Below are 18481 nucleotides of genomic sequence, written 5' to 3'. Positions count from 1 at the left end.
ATGTAATTGTTAGTTTGAGTGTTTATAGTTCTTAAGGAATTTTACATTGTTCTATATTTTTGGTAAAGAACCTGCCTGCCTATGCAGGTGACATAAGAGATGCTGGTTCGATCCCTGGGTTGGGAAGATCCGCTAGAGAAGGGAATGGCAACCCATTCCAGTATTATTACCTGGGGAATCCCATGGACAGAGGATCCTGGCAGGCTAAGGTCCATAGGGTTGCAAAGAGTCATTTGCAACTGAAGCAACCTAGCACTCACGTACTTAACTCTGTGTTTCCAGTTTGGAACAACCAAAAGCACTTCTGAGTTCACATGGCCTTGTCTGTTCTGAGCTGCCCTTCCTCAGATGGAACTGCTGTTTGTCCAATTGAAAAGGCACTGAGTTCTCTGGAATTTGGTGCAAAAGCAAGGAGGTGGCACTCAGAGGACTTCATTTTTGCACTTCAGTTTCTTTCGGCCCTTATTTCCCCTGGGATGTGAGGGGTGCGATGTAAGTCAGTTGGAGAGGCATCTCCTGGGTACTGATGCTTGATGTCCAGCTGCCAGATTGCTGTATGTTGCAGATGACTTGGACATGATGGAATGCTGGGTGATTCCTGCTGTTTCGGGCTTCCCAGGTGCCTCAGGCCATTGCCGGAGACATGGGTTTGATCCCTGGGTTGGGAAGATCCCCTGGAGAAGGAAATGGCAATCCACTCTAGTATTCTTGCCTGGGAAATCCTGCTGGGCTACAGTCCATGGGATTGCAAAAGAGTCAGATACAACTAAGCAACTGAACATCAACAATCCTGCTTTTTCATCTTGCACTTGATTCTTTATTCTAGAAATTACCTCCCTGTTGTATAGAGCTGAATGCAAACATGTAAGAAAAATTGTTTTCTCTGCTTGAATTCTGGTTATTCTCATTTAGCAGCAGATGGAACAAAATGTTTCCTTGTCTGTCCTGATGTTTGTAATTTTGGAGAATTAGCAAAAGCAGATAGAAGTAGAGACAGATATGAATTTGAACACCCACAGTTACACCTTTTGGGGACTGACAGTTCAGTTCAGTTCGGTCTCTTAGTCGTGTCCGACTCTTTGCTACACCATGAATCGCAGCACGCCAGGCCTCCCTGTCCATCACCATCTCTCGGAGTTCACTCAGACTCACATCCATCCAGTCGGTGATGCCATCCAGCCATCTCATCCTCTGTCGTCCCCTTCTCCTCCTGCCCCCAATCCCTCCCAGTGTCAGAGTCTTTTCCTTTGAGTCAACTCTTCACATGAGGTGGCCAAAGTACTGGAGTTTCAGCTTTAGCATCATTCCTTCCAAAGAACACCCAGGGCTGATCTCCTTCAGAATGGACTGGTTGGATCTCCTTGCAGTCCAAGGGACTCTCAAGAGTCTTTTCCAACACCACCGTTCAAAAGCATCAATTCTTCGGCGCTCAGCTTTCTTCACAGTCCAACTCTCACATCCATACATGACCACTGGAAAAACCATAGACCCATCTTAAATCAGATCCTGCTCTATGAAACAAGTCATTTTCTGCATTTTGGGGCTTTGGAAATTTCTCTGATCACCATGAATGTGCACACTTTTTATAAAATTCAGTGATGCAGACTTTATTATCACAAGCTGATTGATTGATGAAACAGTATACTGAGTTCTCTGCCTTGGTTATTTGTTGAGATGACCATGTGACACACAGGAGTAGATATGAACTAAATTTTGAACTCCTTAAAGTTGGGAGCGAGGTTAGCCTGGTTTTGACTCCTCTTCAAAGCTGAGCCCAACACGGTATTTATTAAATATTTGCTGGGGTTGGTCCTGGTGATGAGAACTTTAGGAATTACTCATTGTATAATAAAACACTGATTTAAAAAAAAAAAAGCTTAAATTAGTGAAAACATTATTGGGTATATATTTTTTTTTCAAGAGAAGTGATTGACACTTTGAAGTTTAAATACAGTGACCTGACCTATGCTAGTAAAGGTCTTCAGGTGATTTTTCTGCTATCTCATTTGTATTTGAGTCTGCATTTTATCTTTGTTCATGCTCTCACTCTCTGGATGTAATTCCTTCGTAGATTTTTAGTCTTTCAATTCTCCGATGTTCTGATCTTCCCTTATCCTTGAGGGGTGTAAGGTTTGTAGCTTCCTTTTTTCGAAAATGTCCATGATAATATTGTTATGCCATCTATTTAAAAATAAAAAGAGAATTGGTGTAGTGTTTTTTGGTTTGTTTTAAACTTTACTGCCATAGTGTTACTTATACATTTAAAAATGTATTTCTTTAGTTATGCCTCATTTTTTGTGTGTTTTGCAACTAGATCTTTTCTTTTTTTTAATTGGCGTATGGTTGCTTTACAATATTGTGTTAGTTTCTGCCGTTCAGCGATGTGAGTCAGCCTCCCATTGAGGTCACCGCAGAGCACTGAGTGAGTTCCCGGTACTGCAGGCTCTCATCAGGTTTCTGTTTTGGTGTATAAAGTCCTCGCTTGTATTTTACAAAGACTAGACTCACGTTCTAGAGTGACAGGCTAACTCACAGGATCTTCTCTTAGGCATCTGGAGCTCATCGGTAATCGGCGTTGAAATATATCATGATGCTTTGATAGGCAGGAGGAAGATACAAAACAGGCTCGGGGTGACTCACTGGTCTCACCAGGGACAGTGGGAGTGACTGGGATGACCTAAAGATGACATGATACCCAGCCAACCGATTCTGTGACCAACTCCCTGAAAGCCTACTTGGGTTTCTGTAATGGAGCCAGTCTTCTAAAATTGTGGTGGAACCGCAGGTCCGACCATTGGCTTCATGATTCAGCATTTTAATTTCATCCGTAGCATTTCACTTGGAAAATGTATCTGATGTAGTGTCTCTGAGGCAGTTGCCACAGTAACATTAATTACTTTTAGGCAACTGTCTCAGGTTCTAAGAGAAAAATATAAGACCTGCTTTAAAAAAAATTTTTTTCCCCTAATTTTCAGTATAAGAATTCCCAAAGCATCAACTGAGCTATTAATAATAATCATTTTAAAACCATCAAAGTAAACTTACAGGGCAAAAAAGAAGCAAACATGATGATGCTTTTTTTTCCTTTTTTTTTTTTTGCCATTCTTTTTGCCCATAGCCACAAGGTAATGCTTGTCTGGTCATTGCCTTCAATTAGAACATATTCTATCAATAAAAACAACTTTCATCCAAATAAAAGAGTACCAAGATGCTTCTGTTTTAGACTCCAATTGATACATCTTTCTCCATAGTATTTAGAAATTATTTTTAAGGAATTATTGTATTATCATGAATTATATTGTTTGATGGAATTGTTATTTTTTTTTTTTTGCCCTCCTGCGCATTGGCTATAGTCATAAAGAGAGAAAAGAAGAAAAAGAGGGTACGTTGTTGATTTTGCACAGTATTACAGGGAGAGTCCACACTAGCCATTGATATGAATGATAATTTAATTCTGTTGAATTAGGAATATATAAAAGCAAAGTTTTAAATCACATATTTTCTTTTCTAATCAACTAATCTGATGTCGATTTAATGTATTGGCTTATTTATGACAAAAATTAACTCTAGCCTTTTCACCAGTTTTGAGTACATCATAATATTGAAGGGGATAGTCGGATTCCCACCACTCTGCTTTGTAAGGGAGTATCTGGGCCTGCCAGTCAAGAATGTGTAGAAATGAATGCAGGGGTGGGGGCCAGTAGCATCGTTAAAAGTGTTTTTTCATGCTTTATATTAATTTTTTTTGCACATTGGGTAGTACTCATGAATTTTAAAGTTGTTATTAAAATAATGAGTTTTATATTTTATCTAAACAAACTTTATTGGGGAGTGGTCCAAGATAGCATTCAGTATTACCAGGTGGTGTGCTGTTCTTGATAGAATTTAGGAAACAGTTGGACTTTGTCTGTGAAAGATAGTAGTCAGACATACACACTGGTTTTGGTTATGTATGTATATCAAATAACCAGACAGATAGAGATAGCCACATGGAACAGTTAATTCACATTTCTGTTTTTAATGTAGTCAGTGGTAAGATATAGTATTACTTTATTTTCTCCAGAATGACAGTGGTGATATCTCAACCAAAATAAATGACCATTCTCATATGAACTATCGCATTTGATGGAAACAAATTTCCATGAAGAGAAAGGGGAAGGGATTTAGGAATGGAGGAGGACTCAGAGTATAACAGGAGTAAAAATATCTCATATTTGAAGTGGGAGTGTGGTCATGGTTTTGAGAAACGTAGAGGGGGGTTCCATGGTTTCCAGCAGGAGTGCAGTAAGTCTTCTACATACAGACGTTCAAGTTGAGAACTTTCAAAGATGTAAACATGTGCTCCATCAGTGTCAGGCGTGAGTGACATTGCAGCTTCCATCTCCTATTGCTGACTGTCATTCAGCTCTACAATCTCCCACCTCCTCTCCCTCTTCCAGTCCTTCTTGCCTGTTCACTTAATGCCAGCCCTTGTATATACCAGCTGTTGTACTGTACTACTGTAATTTTCAAGGTACTGTAAGGTTAAAAATGTTTTATCTTTGTGTGTTTGTCTTTTTATGTGTTATTTGTGTGAAAACTATTATAAACCTATTACAGTGCAGTACTATATACCTGATTGTGTTAGTTTGGTACCTAGGCTAACTTTGTTGGACTAATGAACAAATTAGACTTACGAATGCTCTCTCAGAACGGAACTTGTTCATATGTAGAGGACTTACTGTATGTGTAAAAGGGTGTAGGGGTTTTCTTGGGACAACACTCGAGACCTTCACTATAGAGGACAGGTTGTACATGGTGCTGCGTCCACAAGGGATGAGCAGGAGTCACTAGATTTCCCATCCTGGTGTACCCAGGAAATGGATTGGCAACCTGGAATGCCACTTTGGAAAGTTTGCTGATGCATGAGTGTAAGAAAACATTTATGTGAACAGAAGATAGAACTGGGAGCATCAGCTGGCTGGGAATGAAATTGTAGGGAGGTGGCGTTGACGTTTGTTGTTTTTATTGTTTGGTCGCTAAGTCTTGTTCGAACTCTTCGTGACTCCATCGACTATAACCCGCCAGGCTCCTCATCCTCCACTGTCTCCCGGAGTTTGCTCAGATTCATGTCCACTGAGCTGGGGATGCTGTCTAACCATTTCAGATCTTCTGCTGCCCCCTTTTCCTTTTGCCCTCAATCTTTCCCAGCATCAGGGTCCTTTCCAATGAGTTGGCTCTTTGCATCAGGTGGCCAAAGTGTTGGAGCTTCAGCTTCAGCATCAGTCCTTCCAATGAATATTCAGGGTTGATTTCCTTTAGGATTGACTGGTTTGATTTCCTTGCAGTCTATGGGACCCTTAAGAGTCTTTAGCATTAGTAGCAGCACCACAACTCAAAAGCATCAGTTCTTTGGCACTCAGCTTTCATTATGGTCCAACTCACTGACATTTGTTAGAAGGTTAAAAAATAAATGCATTATCAGAACTTTCATTTGCCTAGAGAGGAAATAGAAAGCCTTTGCAAAGTTTTTAGATGAGTCAGTATATCCCTCTATAACTATATAATTCTTACTTATGTAGTTTTTTATAGAAAAAATTTGAAGCTTTGGGGGTAAAGCCGTGATAATTTAGACAATAAAAAGTAAAATTCTATATAAATGTGCTGTCCTGTTTTTGAGAGGCAGTGATGACTGAGTGGGGTCCCCAGGTCCTTTCAACTCTGGTGCCTGTAATTAATCATCTGTGTCTAAGCAGAAGTCCACTGGCGTCCGGGAACCAGTGAGAGGGAAATGTCATTCCCAGTAGTAATTAGACATTTCTAAAGCCAACAGTTCTTTCAGATCTAAAGCAGGTTGTGAAGTTAATTAAATCAAAAATAATTTTTTTTGAAAAAAAAAAAACAAAAAACGTAGTTTTTGGTTATAGATAGAGTAAGGTTCTAAAATGACATACAAATGATAGATATTTTTGTATGTTGGAGGAGTGTATTTTTTAAATGGTGAATTAAATCTGTTAGTCAATGCATCTGTTTAACTATTTTATAGACAGTTTTTTAATTATCTATTTTCTGTTTATAACCTATTTTCATCTTGTAAACACCAACAGAAGGACCTGGTGGGTTAGCCAAGAGAAAAACCAAGGCTAAAGGTATTTTCTGTTTTTCAAATTAGCCTTGAGTGAATCAAGTTTAATGCTTGAATATGCATGAAAGTTTATAGATGTGTTTTGTAGACGCAGCTACTAATGCTAAATGTTATTGCTTTTTGGTTTTGGGTGCACCTTTGGTCATAAGTAGTTTTCTCAAGATTTCATTAAAGAAATTTCTGCCTCAGGCTTTTAAGTAATTTCCTTTTCAAATTATCAAAACCTTGTAATAGTCTTTAAATTACACAGACTAAGTTTGCAGTATACACGTCCTACTTTTCTTCTAAAACATGTCTTAGTCTAAATTTTTTAGTTAAGCTGGAAATAGAGATGAATTCATCAGTGATTGATTTCCTTTCTCCAAAAGCTGTTGATGCTGCCTTAGAGCACAATTAAAGCTAGTGTGATCAAACTTGTAATTTTCAGTAAAGTGAAAACTTATAATCTGGAGCACTGCATTATGCCAGCATATAATTTGCTGTATTTGATATTTTAATTCACTGAAAATCATTACACTTGTTAAGCATTCTATATGGTCTAACACTTATTATTGCAGGCTTATTTTATATCCCCATGGTTTTTCTTGTTCACTTGAAACACTTGTAAATATTTCTGTCCTTTAGGGAGAGGGGCATGGGGAAAGTGCATGCTTTTTATACATATATATAAACTTATAGTATTTTTTTGTGTTCAGTGCTTGGCACATTGTAGTTTGATTTTGGTGAAACATTAACAGGTCAGACTTTTACTGTGTGGTTTATAGGGTTTGTGATTTGTGCTTTAATTTTAAGATGAAGAACTTTTAATGTTTTAACTTTAGTATCCCACCTGAATAATTCCTGGGAAGAAAACAGAATTTTTACCATTTTATTCTTATGTAAATAACTATAAATAAATGGCCAATAAAGTATAATTTTGCCCCTTGATCTAGAGAGGCAAATTCAACATTAAAGATTTAATATTTTAAAACTGTGTGCAGAGTAAGACCTGCCAGCTTTGTACTTGCATTCTGCCTTTGCCAGCGACCTTTTCTGTGTTACTCTGGATGGTGCTGAAGGAAAATGAGGACTCTGAGGATGGTTGGTGATTTATGAATTCTATTGTGTATCTTTAGGAGGTTTTAATAAAATTGGGAGGAAGAATTGAGTAACATTTTGTACTGCATAAGTTTTACATGATTCTGATGTGCAGAAACATCCTCCATATTTTATTAAAGAAATCTCTTTTTTGTTTCTGCTTACATGCTACACTATACAGTGAACACCTGGCTTCTCTTATGATTTCTTAATGAGAGAAGCAAGAAGCTGAAAATTCAAAGGTTTTGCAGTCAGGACTGTTAAACTTTATTTAAAGCAAGTTGAAAGCAGCACCTGTTGCGAGATTTGGAATCACCAGTAGATTCCATTCAATTGTTGTCTCTCCTGTGAGCATGGACAGCACAGGTGTTAGCTTGGAGTGGCGCTACATAAAATAGCAGAAAATATACTTAAAGGAATACTGATTCCATGATGTTGAATAAGAATAGAAAAGAAGTTCTCCTTGTCATTTTAGATACTATAGATAACAACCTTAAAATTTCACATTCATGGAAATTGTATTTTTCTAAACTCAGAAAATTAAATGGTATTTAACTTTTCATTGGTGCAATATATTTGTTTCCAAGGAATGCAAATGCAAATACTTTAAGGACATAATTTTTTGTTAGAGCTAAAGATTTTAAAATTATCTTTGTGCAGATACTTGCAAGTTATGGAAAATTTGTTCTTACATTGCCAGTGTTCCTTTAATTATGTTGTTAATAGCTGTGAAATGTGAGTTGTTAACACTTTGAGTAAAGTGCTGCCTTTGTGGATGGGCTCATTTTATTAATCTTGCATGTTAACCTTGTTTTGAGACAAACACACAATATTGCAAGCTAGAAAAATATGAGTCTAGCATTTCTTTTATAGCTGATACCTCATAGAGGTTTGCATCTGTTGTTGTTAGCCAATTTAAAACTAGTGGATGAAAGTCACTTTTTGAATGATCATCTCGCGTATGGGGAGTTAGAAAAAAAGGTAATTCTTTTGCACTAAGTTGCTGTCTATGAATTGAGATGCCTTCAATAAACATTCTTTCCTTTAATTGGAAAACCTGGAAGTTAAAGAACTCACTAAAGAAGAGCTCAAGAAGGAAAAAGACAAGCTGGAGTCAAAGAAAGAAAGCAAGCATGAAGAGAGAAAAAGGGGGAAGAGAGAAAAAGAGGATGACCGGAAGGACAAGAAGATTGCAGATTCAGATGCTTCCAAGAAAGAGGCTCCTAGGGGTAAAAAAGACAGAGAAAAGGAGAAAGTGGGACTGGAGAAAGGTACTAAAGCCAAGGAAAACAGGAGGAAATCCACGAATATCAAGGATGTTCCTAGTAAAGTGGCACCCAGAGACAAAGATGAGCGAAGGGAAGAGAGAAGCTCTGCCAAACACGCACACTTAGCCAAGGGAAATAACCAGAAAAGAAAGAGCTAAAGCTGGAGCAGCAGCATCTCAGGAAATGGTAATAATCTTCATCGTGATTTGCTGCTAAAGGGCATAGAAAGCTTAGTATTGCTCTAGTTGGGGAAGATGTGTCATGTAGCCAATGAATATATTTATTGGTGCTCAGCAAATAAATTCTTTGAAACTGAGGTACCTGTCTCATGCTCCTACGTTTAAAAGATGAAGTTTTTAAAAAATACGTAATACAAATGTGATGTAATAAGGTCTGTTTTTATTAATTTATTGATCATATATCCAGATAAATGTATATGTAATCTGAATTGTAATGAATTTATTAAAATAGAATATCTTCATTGGAGTGAAGTAAGAATTTTAAACTTTTAAATAGTATTTATACGCAGAGTGATTTGTAAGTTTTAGGAATGAGAAATAGGGAGTTAGGAATTTACCTTCTTTTTCTGTTGGCTGTTTTTCTTCCCTCCTCCTCTTTCCTGCGTTCCCTTTCTTCTTCACCTACTCTTTTCTTTCTCCACTCCCTTTCTCGTTCCCCTTTTCCTTCCTGTCTTTCTCTTCCTGCACCGCCCCCCCACCCCCAAGCTCTTCTGAGGGCATCTCCTCAGGATGTCACCTGCATGTCTCACTCCCATGGCCCAGCCAGCTCCCCCAATTCTCTGGGACTGCCCCTTCCTGAAGCTCTTCCCCACTCAGTTCCACCTTCTTCATCTCCTTTCATTCTCTCCTGCCTGGCCTTGTACAGTCTGCTTTGCCTCCCTTTTCACCCCTCCTTGCCGCCTCACTCCTCACCCCTCCTCAGTATCTCTCCCTTTCCAACCATCTGTCTCCCACCTTCTCCTGTCCCCCAGTAAACACTGGGTATTCACTGTGTTTTGAGAATTCTAGAACCAGCCTTGGATAAAAGAGAATTTTATGTAGAAGAACAATGTTAGAACACTTGTTTATGATATCTTTACAGACTCAGAATCATTATAGAAGGTTTTAATTATTTCAAATTATAATGTACTTTCATTTTGTATCACGATTTTTCAGTTCTGTTGTTGGAATGGTGCGTATTTTTCATATTTGATTGTATCATAGTTGTTTACCATTTCTAAGGAGTTGCCAATCTGAGATCTAACTAGAGATCAAAATTGAATTCAGAAAACATTTAATAAAGTGAAATTTCAGTAAGAAGTACTTTCTGACAAATAGTCTGTGCTGTTCTGCATGAAGTCTTAAGTCTTTAATGGTGACTGCTGGCAAAATTCAGTTACTGAATTTGAGGGGAGCACCCTGGTTTGTTGTAACAAAATTGTAAGTGCTGCCACAAAAATTTTATTTTTTTAAAAAAATAATTCTTCAGCTTTTTCTATGAAGAGCTTTTAAAAGCAGAGATTTTGGCCCAATTAAAGATATTTCAAGTCAGAAATGAGAAAGCATTAAGTGTAAAATTTTCTAGAAGTCTTGTGCATGTTTTATAATATTGTGGCAGCTTTTCCTGCTTAAAACCAAGCACATGCATTCATTTAGTTGACAAGAATTCCAACTGATATAATAAAATTACACAGCATGGGGGCCTAGAGAATATCTGGTCTAATATCTGTAACTCAGTCCTATGATTTTATTGTTTAAAAACTGAGGCCCAAAGAAATTGTCACATGTGTTAATTTGGGGTTTTATGTGCTGATCAGTCTGAATTATGTTGTTCTTATAGATCAATTCTAGGAGCACAGTAAACCACAGAGAATTTTATGGCTCATTTGATTGGTAAATGTAGGGCTTGAAGTGAGTATCAATAGATCTCAAGTACACACCTGTAATCAGAGCTGATTCTTCCTTGCTCTGTCCTCAAATCTTAGTTCTATTGATCTATATTTTACTTTATTCTCCATGGAGGTTCTACCACTTGATGAGGGTGGTAGCCTTCCACAGGTCCTGGAAACAATCTTTCTAGTTTAGCCATCCTTGTGCAAAGATGCAGTTTTCTGGGCTGGCTCTGGGAAAGAAGTCGTAGGAGTCCAGCTGTCCTGGTTGGGTCTGGAAGCATCTGTGGCCAATTCTATAGTTGGGGTTGGGTCCGTCTTCCCAGGCAGGCTCCTATACATAAATCTTTGGGGGTGGAGGGTGGTGTCCCTTTCAAACCATGTGACATTTCCTGCAGAACAGAGTTTCTGGGAAAAGAAGAGGGAGGCTCTGATAACTGAACAGAATGAAAAGCAGAACTATATCCAGCAACCATATAAAATTATAACCTTTAAAAAACATATCCTGATGTTTGATCTTGCCAAGATAAATGGATTGAGTTTTTAAATTTATGTACCAAATTTTTGTGTTAATTTCTGTACAGATGACTTTTTTTCCCCTCCCTTGCAGAGGAGGGCAGAGAATTATAATTACCTTTAGTGAGGGCATTCTGGTAATTTTTACCCTGGTTTTTGAAGGACGGTTAATCCTACAGGGCATAATGTACATAAATGCTAAACTTTAAGAAATTGGTGATAAAAATTTAGAAAAATTAATCAGTGTAAGCAAATAAACATGTTTTGTTGTTGTTGTTATTGTTCTGTTGTTTAGTCACCTAGTCATATCTGACTCTAGGACCTCACGAACTAGCCCACCAGGCTCCTCTCTCCATGGGATTTCCCAGGCAAGAATACTGGAGTGTTGCTATTTAGCAAAGCACTTGAAAATATTTTTGTTCTATCATTGAATTTTCCTTTGAATCATAGCTCAAGAATCAAATTGAATTCAAACTTCTCTATTAAACATCAGAAACATTTCAAGAGCTCTTATGAACTGGGAATTGGCTTATATTCTTTCCTTCTATTTTCTTCAGTAAATAAAGCTGTCAACTGAATTTTATTGAAGTTGACATAACACTTTACCCAGCTGCATTGACACTATTCACCTGAAAAACTTAGGGCAAGATACGCTTTTGGTCATGATAAATGGGTTAAGATTATGCTTGCTTCCTTAGTTTTACTTGCTTTTTTACTACATACATAATTATTTCTGTATTCTGCTGCTTCATACTGGTTAGTTTAGACTAACTAAAAACCAAAAGGTTACCCTTTGGAAATGTCAACTAAAAACAGGGACAAAATTTCATAATTTACAGTAGTTGGGAGTTAGAATAAGTCCTGAAAAGTGAAAGTTAAGTACTAAGAGTATAAAGTATAAGTATATATATCTTATATCACTAACAGACTTCTCAAGTTGCACTAAGAGATGATGCATAGAATTCTAAAAAGTGATATTGTTGGCATAATTTTCCTTAAACTTTGTATGACAATACTTTCCATGTGAGAAGTAGTCATAGTATAGATGGTCAGATTTTCAAAAGTATTTGAGAGCCTATCAGTGTTTCCAGGAATCTTTTATCTTTTAGTGTTCAAAATACTTTCTTTGGAAGCACTTTTTCATCATTGGTTTTTTTCCCCCTTCAGTTGTGATGTGTAACTTCTGTGTTTCATTGGTTAATAGCTTGATGTGTTATTTCTACCATTGCTTGTAATCATTTAAAATCTTATTTTTTTAACAAAATTTTTGGTTTCACTTTATGGATTTGCATTGTGTACAGAGTCCTGCAACATTTCAAAATGAGGGAGAAGCTAGTAAAGAAATTGACGTATATCCATCAGCGTGAAAGTTTGAGTGAATCCCAGGGAATTAATTCTACAAACAGTTGGCTTATAGAGTATTTTGTAGTGTTATGGCCACACAACTTTGTAACTTCAGAGGTCTCATAATGATTAGTTGGGTGATAAGGACTTTCTGTGTATACTTCTATTATAAAACAAAGAAAGGTAATAAACAAGTATGATTTTAAATGTTAATGTTCTAAGTTAATGGTAAATGTCATTTTCCATGAAATGAGTCTGATGATTTAAACTGTGTCCTCTGACTTTAATTCCTTTCTCGTGTATCCACCACTGTTTCTTCTGTTAATGTCCATTGATAACAGTTCTCCAAATTGATTACTCAGTTAATTCACTATAAAATGTATCTTGGAAATGCTGGTTTTTCCTCTCCTTTCCCTCAAGGTGGTTGTGGGAACAGCTGGCATTACCTGTGTGTGAGTGGCTGGTATGTTGTCAACACTCATGTTTCCCTTTTTTTTGGGCAGAATAGTGGTAATTATTCTACCAAGTTGTTTCAGTTAGTCATTAAAAATTTGGAAGCATTGGGGCTACGATTCCCTCTCCCCCTTTTTATCAACAGATGGTAGGACACATGCTTAAGTCCTTTATCCTTTGCAACTAATGTATTTTTGTGAAATGGGTGTACTGGGTCCTACTTTACTGAGATCTTTGAGGGGGACATATAAAAGTAATTCTTTTATATTGTTACATGTGTATAAAGCCACAAGAATGCCTAGTTAAAAGATACTGCTTAAACAGAAGATGTGAAATGTCAAGCCTAGAAAAAAGTAATGAAGAAATAAAATGTAGTCTTAAGTATACGGTATAATTGAGAAATTTCATACCTAATCTAATCATGAAAAACTTACTTATAAGTTTGCTTTGTACTCAGAACACATTTTTCCATAGAAGCAATTTTATGGTCTTCAGAGATTTTGTACGCCAGTCCACAAAAACCTATTCAATTCTTAGTTTCCAGTTTTGCAAGTCTCATTGTAACTGCGTTTCTATGGAAAAGGCATTTGTCATTCTTCCTCAGAATATTAGGAACACATTTGGTTTTACTTCTAAGTATATTCCAGAATTCTTTTGATTGCATGTGGGAATCTATTCAAATTGGCTTATGTGGACAAAAAAGCATTGGTGCACTCACTTAACTGTAAAGTCCAAGGGTATTTTTAGGTTTTGGCCTATGGTTATGCTAGGTCTGGGGGCTTGGAGAGTGGTCTGGATCTCTCTCTCCGTCTTTGGACTCTCTCAGGACGTGGTCTTCCTTCTCAGGTAACCTGGAGTCCCCTGTGGCTCATTTTTACTCCTTATCCATACAGAGTAGGGGATGGGATCGCAAAACTATGACTACAAGACCATGGGCCTGTGAGTACCACCCTTAAAACTGTGGGGTGATGGGAAGACCAGTCTCTCAATGCAAATTAGTGTGCTTTTACCAGAAGAATTAGAACTCAGTGCAGGGTAGGCCACACCGTGAATATTTGTACCCTGTACTTCATCTGAACCAAAGGCAGCAGTTCATGGAACTGTTTCCCCCTCTTTCCTCTTCTCTCTGTGCCTCCTGCTGCTGCTGCTGAGTCACGTCAGTCGTGTCTGACTCTCTGCGACCCCATAGACGGCAGCCCACCAGGCTCCCCCGTCCCTGGGATTCTCCAGGCAGGAACGCTGGAGTGGGTTGCCATTTTCTTCTCCAATGCATGAAAGTGAAAAGTGAAAGTGAAGTCGCTCAGTCGTGTCCAACTCTTTGTGACCCCATGGACTGCAGCCTACCAGGCTCCTCCATCCATGGGATTTTCCAGGCAAGAGTACTGGAGTGGGGTGCCATCGCCCTCTCCGTGCCTCCTGCTGCTGTTGCCCAAATAGGAAGGGTTGAATGGGATGAGCCCAAATGGGTATCTCAGAGTTAGAATGGTAGGAATAGAGAGAACTCATCCCAGTTGTTGGTGAGCAGTACCTTTAGGTGATTAGAGGAATGTAAGAGAACTTTGTTATTTGATAAATACAGGTGAATTGGGTTTATTTTGTTGTTAAGCTCTTTACATTTTACCCTGGTTCTATCTAGAGAGAAAGTTTTTGTTCTTAGGGTGAGTATTATGTAGCAGACCAAGACAGCTTATTCTCATGAAAATATTATTTGGAGTACTTGGAAAAAATCCTTAGTAACAATCTTCCATGTCATACCCTGCCTCCTCTACTTGCTTGAGTATAAAAACACATAAATTAGATGTTTATTACCAATTTTGGTTGTCATTTTTACGTAGAAATCAATTCCTGTAAAAACTTCCATTTGTAAGCCCTGCAGAGCAGAAAATCATCTATTTTTCTTTTTCATTTGATTTCACTTTGTATATGTGTTTATTACTCTTTGTTACCATCTATACATCATAGAAGGCTGTCTGTCACTTCTTCCTTGCCTCAGTCATTACTTCTCTTGTATCCTAAGAGGTTAGCAGAAGGTATCTACTTAAAGTTTCTGTGTTGCTTTTGATAATGAATTAAAACCCCACATGCTGTGTCATCTCTCTTTCCCATGTATTGATTCACGGGAGATATAGTCAGTCTCTGCAATGTACTAGGAGCTGTTCTAGGCCCTGGTGAGAATAGTCCCTGCCATGAAATGCTCTGACATAAACGGGATGGAGAGAAAAGTAAACTGGACTGCTGCTTGCAGTGCCCACCTCCCCCTGCCTCCAGTGTGCTCCCACACTTAAATCCACTTGCAGGATCCAGCTGAGTCATGTCTGTACTCCCTTTCTCTGATCCTCCCGGGTGGTCGGACTGTGTACCTTTCAATTATCGTGCTCATCATTTTGCTTCATTCCTGAACTTTGTTATTAGACTATGATTTAAGTCCCATGCCTAAGTAAAGTTACATATCGTAGTAACTGACAGTAACAGGGATGCAGTGTATGTGTATTGAAAGGAGAACCCGGGTCTCCTGCATTGCAGGCAGACTCTACCATCTGAGCCACTGGTGAAGCCCATTGAAAGGTAAACATACAAAATAGATAATTAAAATATATTTTAGGTCTGTGTACACTGTTAATAATATTAGAAAGCTGAAAAAAATTAAAGAAAAACCCAGAAGCTTCAATAATTGTTTTTTACCACCTTGTCAAAAGGAGGAGGGTCGGGGGTTAAGTTTGTTTCTTTAGAAGAAATAAAGGAAAACAGTAACTGATGGGAAAAAGTGTATATTTGCTGGATTTAAATTATTTCATGTAATTCTTAAAAGCCTTGTAAGGAGGTACTATTTTACCTGCTTTCTGTATTTGTGGAGACCAAAGTTGTAGCAGTGGTTATGCGTCCAAGATGGGATTCAAATGGAATTCAGATGGAATTCTTGGTTCATATTCCTGAGCGCCTACATATGACCTCATGTTGTGAGATGTTAAACTGAGTCTACTCCATTCCAGTCTTTGTGGAATCCTTTCATTGGTCCTGAAAAGGCTCTTAAGTGATCTTTGGAGCAGTGTTTAATTCTTCTGACTTGTCATCCTCTTCCTGGAATCTGTCTGTCCATCTTGGGTTGTGTGAAGTTGATTTGAATCTGGAATGGCTCTTACTGTATGTCAAGGGAAGCTCTTAGAGTTCGAGGCAGTAGGACCGCTTTTGGGGTGCCTGCCAAGATTGTATCTGCTGAGTATATAAGCCAGGAACAACAGCGAGGATTAGCATGGCCAATTAGTATGAGTGCCTTTCTGCTGTATCGATTTCCCAGAATGTTTCTCAAATTTCGTGTACCTGTTAGAATTGTTCTTGGGCTGTATTGATTTACGCTGTTAGACTGCTCACATGTGAAGCAGTAGCAGTCCTGAGTACTTCCCACATGAACCACAGCAGCCGGAGTAACCTGGATGGATAAGATCAGTTTTTTTTAATCTGTACACCATTGAATTAGTGAAGATTCATATAAAAGATTGAGGAACTACATTTTTACAATATCTTTGCTTTTATGTGCTAAGTGTGTGATATCCTATGAAGCATCGTATTATGTATAATCCTTATTTCCCCAGATTTTGGTGAGGAAGCAGTTTGTGTGTAATTCTTGTAAAAAGTCAATCCTTCACTCTTAGAGTAAGAGCCGGGTTTTAGGGAGCTTTCTGATGCTCAGGGCTAGGCCTGTGCTGTTCGCCTGTGTTGCCACCTGGTCCTTCCTCACTCCCAGCACCTTCCCTGCTGAAGAATTTTGTACTTGCTGCTCCAAAGCTTTACCTGGAGACTCTTGTCTAGTATAACTCATAAGGCCAGGTCCCTGATGTCCTCCTGTAATCTGTTTCAGTCTTAATCAGTAAGTCCTTTCCTCATCTGTTTGTTGTGAATAGTCCCACCCTCTTTCCCAAAGGGTCTGTCACTTTCCCTATCTCGTATACTCTAAAGAGTTCATGTTTCTTATCTTTTTACTGTTCCCTTCCTGTGGGTCATAGGGGTTTTGTGTGTTGGTTTTCTATAGAACAGCACTTTGAGTTGAGCTTGTCTTGTTTAGTTGCTAAGTTGTGTCTGACTCTTTTTGTGACGCCATGGACTGTAGACCACCAGGCTCCTCTGTGCACTTGATTTTCCAGACAATAATACTGGGGTGGGTTGCCATTTCCATCTCCAGGAGATCTTCCCAACCCAGGGATCGAACCTGTATCTCCTTTATTGACAGGTGGATTCTTTACTTCTGAACCACTAGAAAAGCCCACCTTGAGTTAGTAGGTGCTGAATATTTGTTGTATGAATGAATGCAATATGCAATTTAGTAACTTTTAAAATGTTCTGTATTTCTGGAAGGAAAATCCATTTATTCTTTCCCATGGTAGTCTGGTATAGTTGGGTAGTATTGAATAAAGTAAGTTGATACTGGACTAGGATAATTGTGTCAGGTAATTAAACTTGCTGTGAACAGTTGATTTAAAGTACTCATTTCATTACTTTTTATAACTTCTTCCATTTTGAATTAAATTGGAGGCAAAATTACACAGTTATTAAATATAAACTTTTTAAAAATTTATTTATTTATTTTAATTGGAGGCTAATTCCTTTACAGTATTGTGGTGGTTTTTGCCATACAGCGACATGACTCAGCCGTGGGTGTACACGTGTTCCCCCGCATCCTGAATCCCCCCTCCCACCTCCGTCCTCATCCCATCCCTCGGGGTTGTCCCGGAGCACCAGCTTTAGGTGCCCTACCTCATGCATCGAACTTGCCCTGGTCATCTATTTTACACATGGTAATACACATGTTTCAGTGCTATTCTCTCATATTGTCCCAGCCTCGCCTTCAGTTTTTTTTTTTTCCTGATTTATCTTATGCACACAAAGACCTAAACACAAGGTATGTTTTTAAGAGAATTCGATGATCTTCCAAATCATACAGGAGCTGTTGTGGTTGGCTTGCAACGATCACTCAACCCTAGGTAATCACCATCAGGCAGTTGTGGTCACTCTGCTGCTCTTACCAGTGGAGGAATAGAAGTGGGTTCTGGTTTTGACTATTAAAATGGGAAGAATGGTAAGAACTTGCAGGAAAAATTTCTTCAAGCCTAAGAAAGAAGTGGAAGAAGAGGTGGTTCTTTGCTTCTGGACGAAGTCTTGTCTCAAAGAGGACCTTGCTGCCCGGGAGACCTGATTACCACCCTGAGGATGAAGCCAGTGCTGAGAGCCAGCCAACCTGCTGTTAAATAATAAATTTCCTTCTTGTTCAAGCCAGTGTGAGTTGGTGTCTTGTTATTTGCAGCCCCAGCAACGTCAAAACCAATACATTCATTTCATAACCTGACTGAATATTTATTTCAATGCTACATCCTTGCCATGTGTACCTCACAATAAATCCAGTTTGAAAACCTTTCCTTTGCCTTACACGTGTTTATTTTTCTTGTTTAGTTTTTGATTACTTTTTGCCTAAACTCTTGTACAAGACATGGATTTACCACTGTTTTCTGGGGAACACTTATTCTTGGATTCATGGGCTAAAATGGACTTGGGTAAGAAAAAAAAAAAATGGAAACGCCAGAGTAAAAGCTTTCATATGGGTTATCAAATCAATAAGAATTATTCTAGAATGCGTTTTCATTAAATGTTAGCACCTTTATCAGAGTCTAGGGAAGGAAAGATGTTAATAAGAACTTCAGCTTCTTTGAAGTTTACAAAATAGTTTATTTTTGCGCTGATTTCACCTCTGGAAAATCACCATGACTAGGTGTCAGTAAATTTACAATTCACCTGCCACTTTGGACAGAAAAGAAAACGGCT

General features: G+C 38.3%; 1 protein-coding gene across 13 annotated transcripts in view; it reads left to right on the top strand.

Moving 5' to 3' along the window:
* The window catches only part of ASPH (aspartate beta-hydroxylase), a 189139-nt gene that overhangs the window by 42229 nt on the left and 128429 nt on the right, over positions 1-18481 (top strand). For 7 of the 13 annotated variants that reach the window (XM_070802583.1, XM_070802581.1, XM_070802576.1 and 4 more), the window contains one exon: positions 6087-6128. The exons of 4 other annotated variants lie outside the window; for them this stretch is intronic. In XM_070802583.1, the coding sequence (XP_070658684.1) occupies positions 6087-6128 (42 nt within the window). Of the gene's footprint in view, positions 1-6086; positions 6129-8265; positions 12431-18481 lie in introns of those variants that run through there. 2 more of the 13 variants (XM_070802585.1, XM_070802586.1) reach the window with 1 other exon arrangement.

Source organism: Bos indicus, chromosome 14 (assembly GCF_029378745.1).
Source record: "Bos indicus isolate NIAB-ARS_2022 breed Sahiwal x Tharparkar chromosome 14, NIAB-ARS_B.indTharparkar_mat_pri_1.0, whole genome shotgun sequence".
NCBI lineage: Eukaryota > Metazoa > Chordata > Mammalia > Artiodactyla > Bovidae > Bos > Bos indicus.
This window is presented reverse-complemented; position numbering and strand designations above follow the sequence as displayed.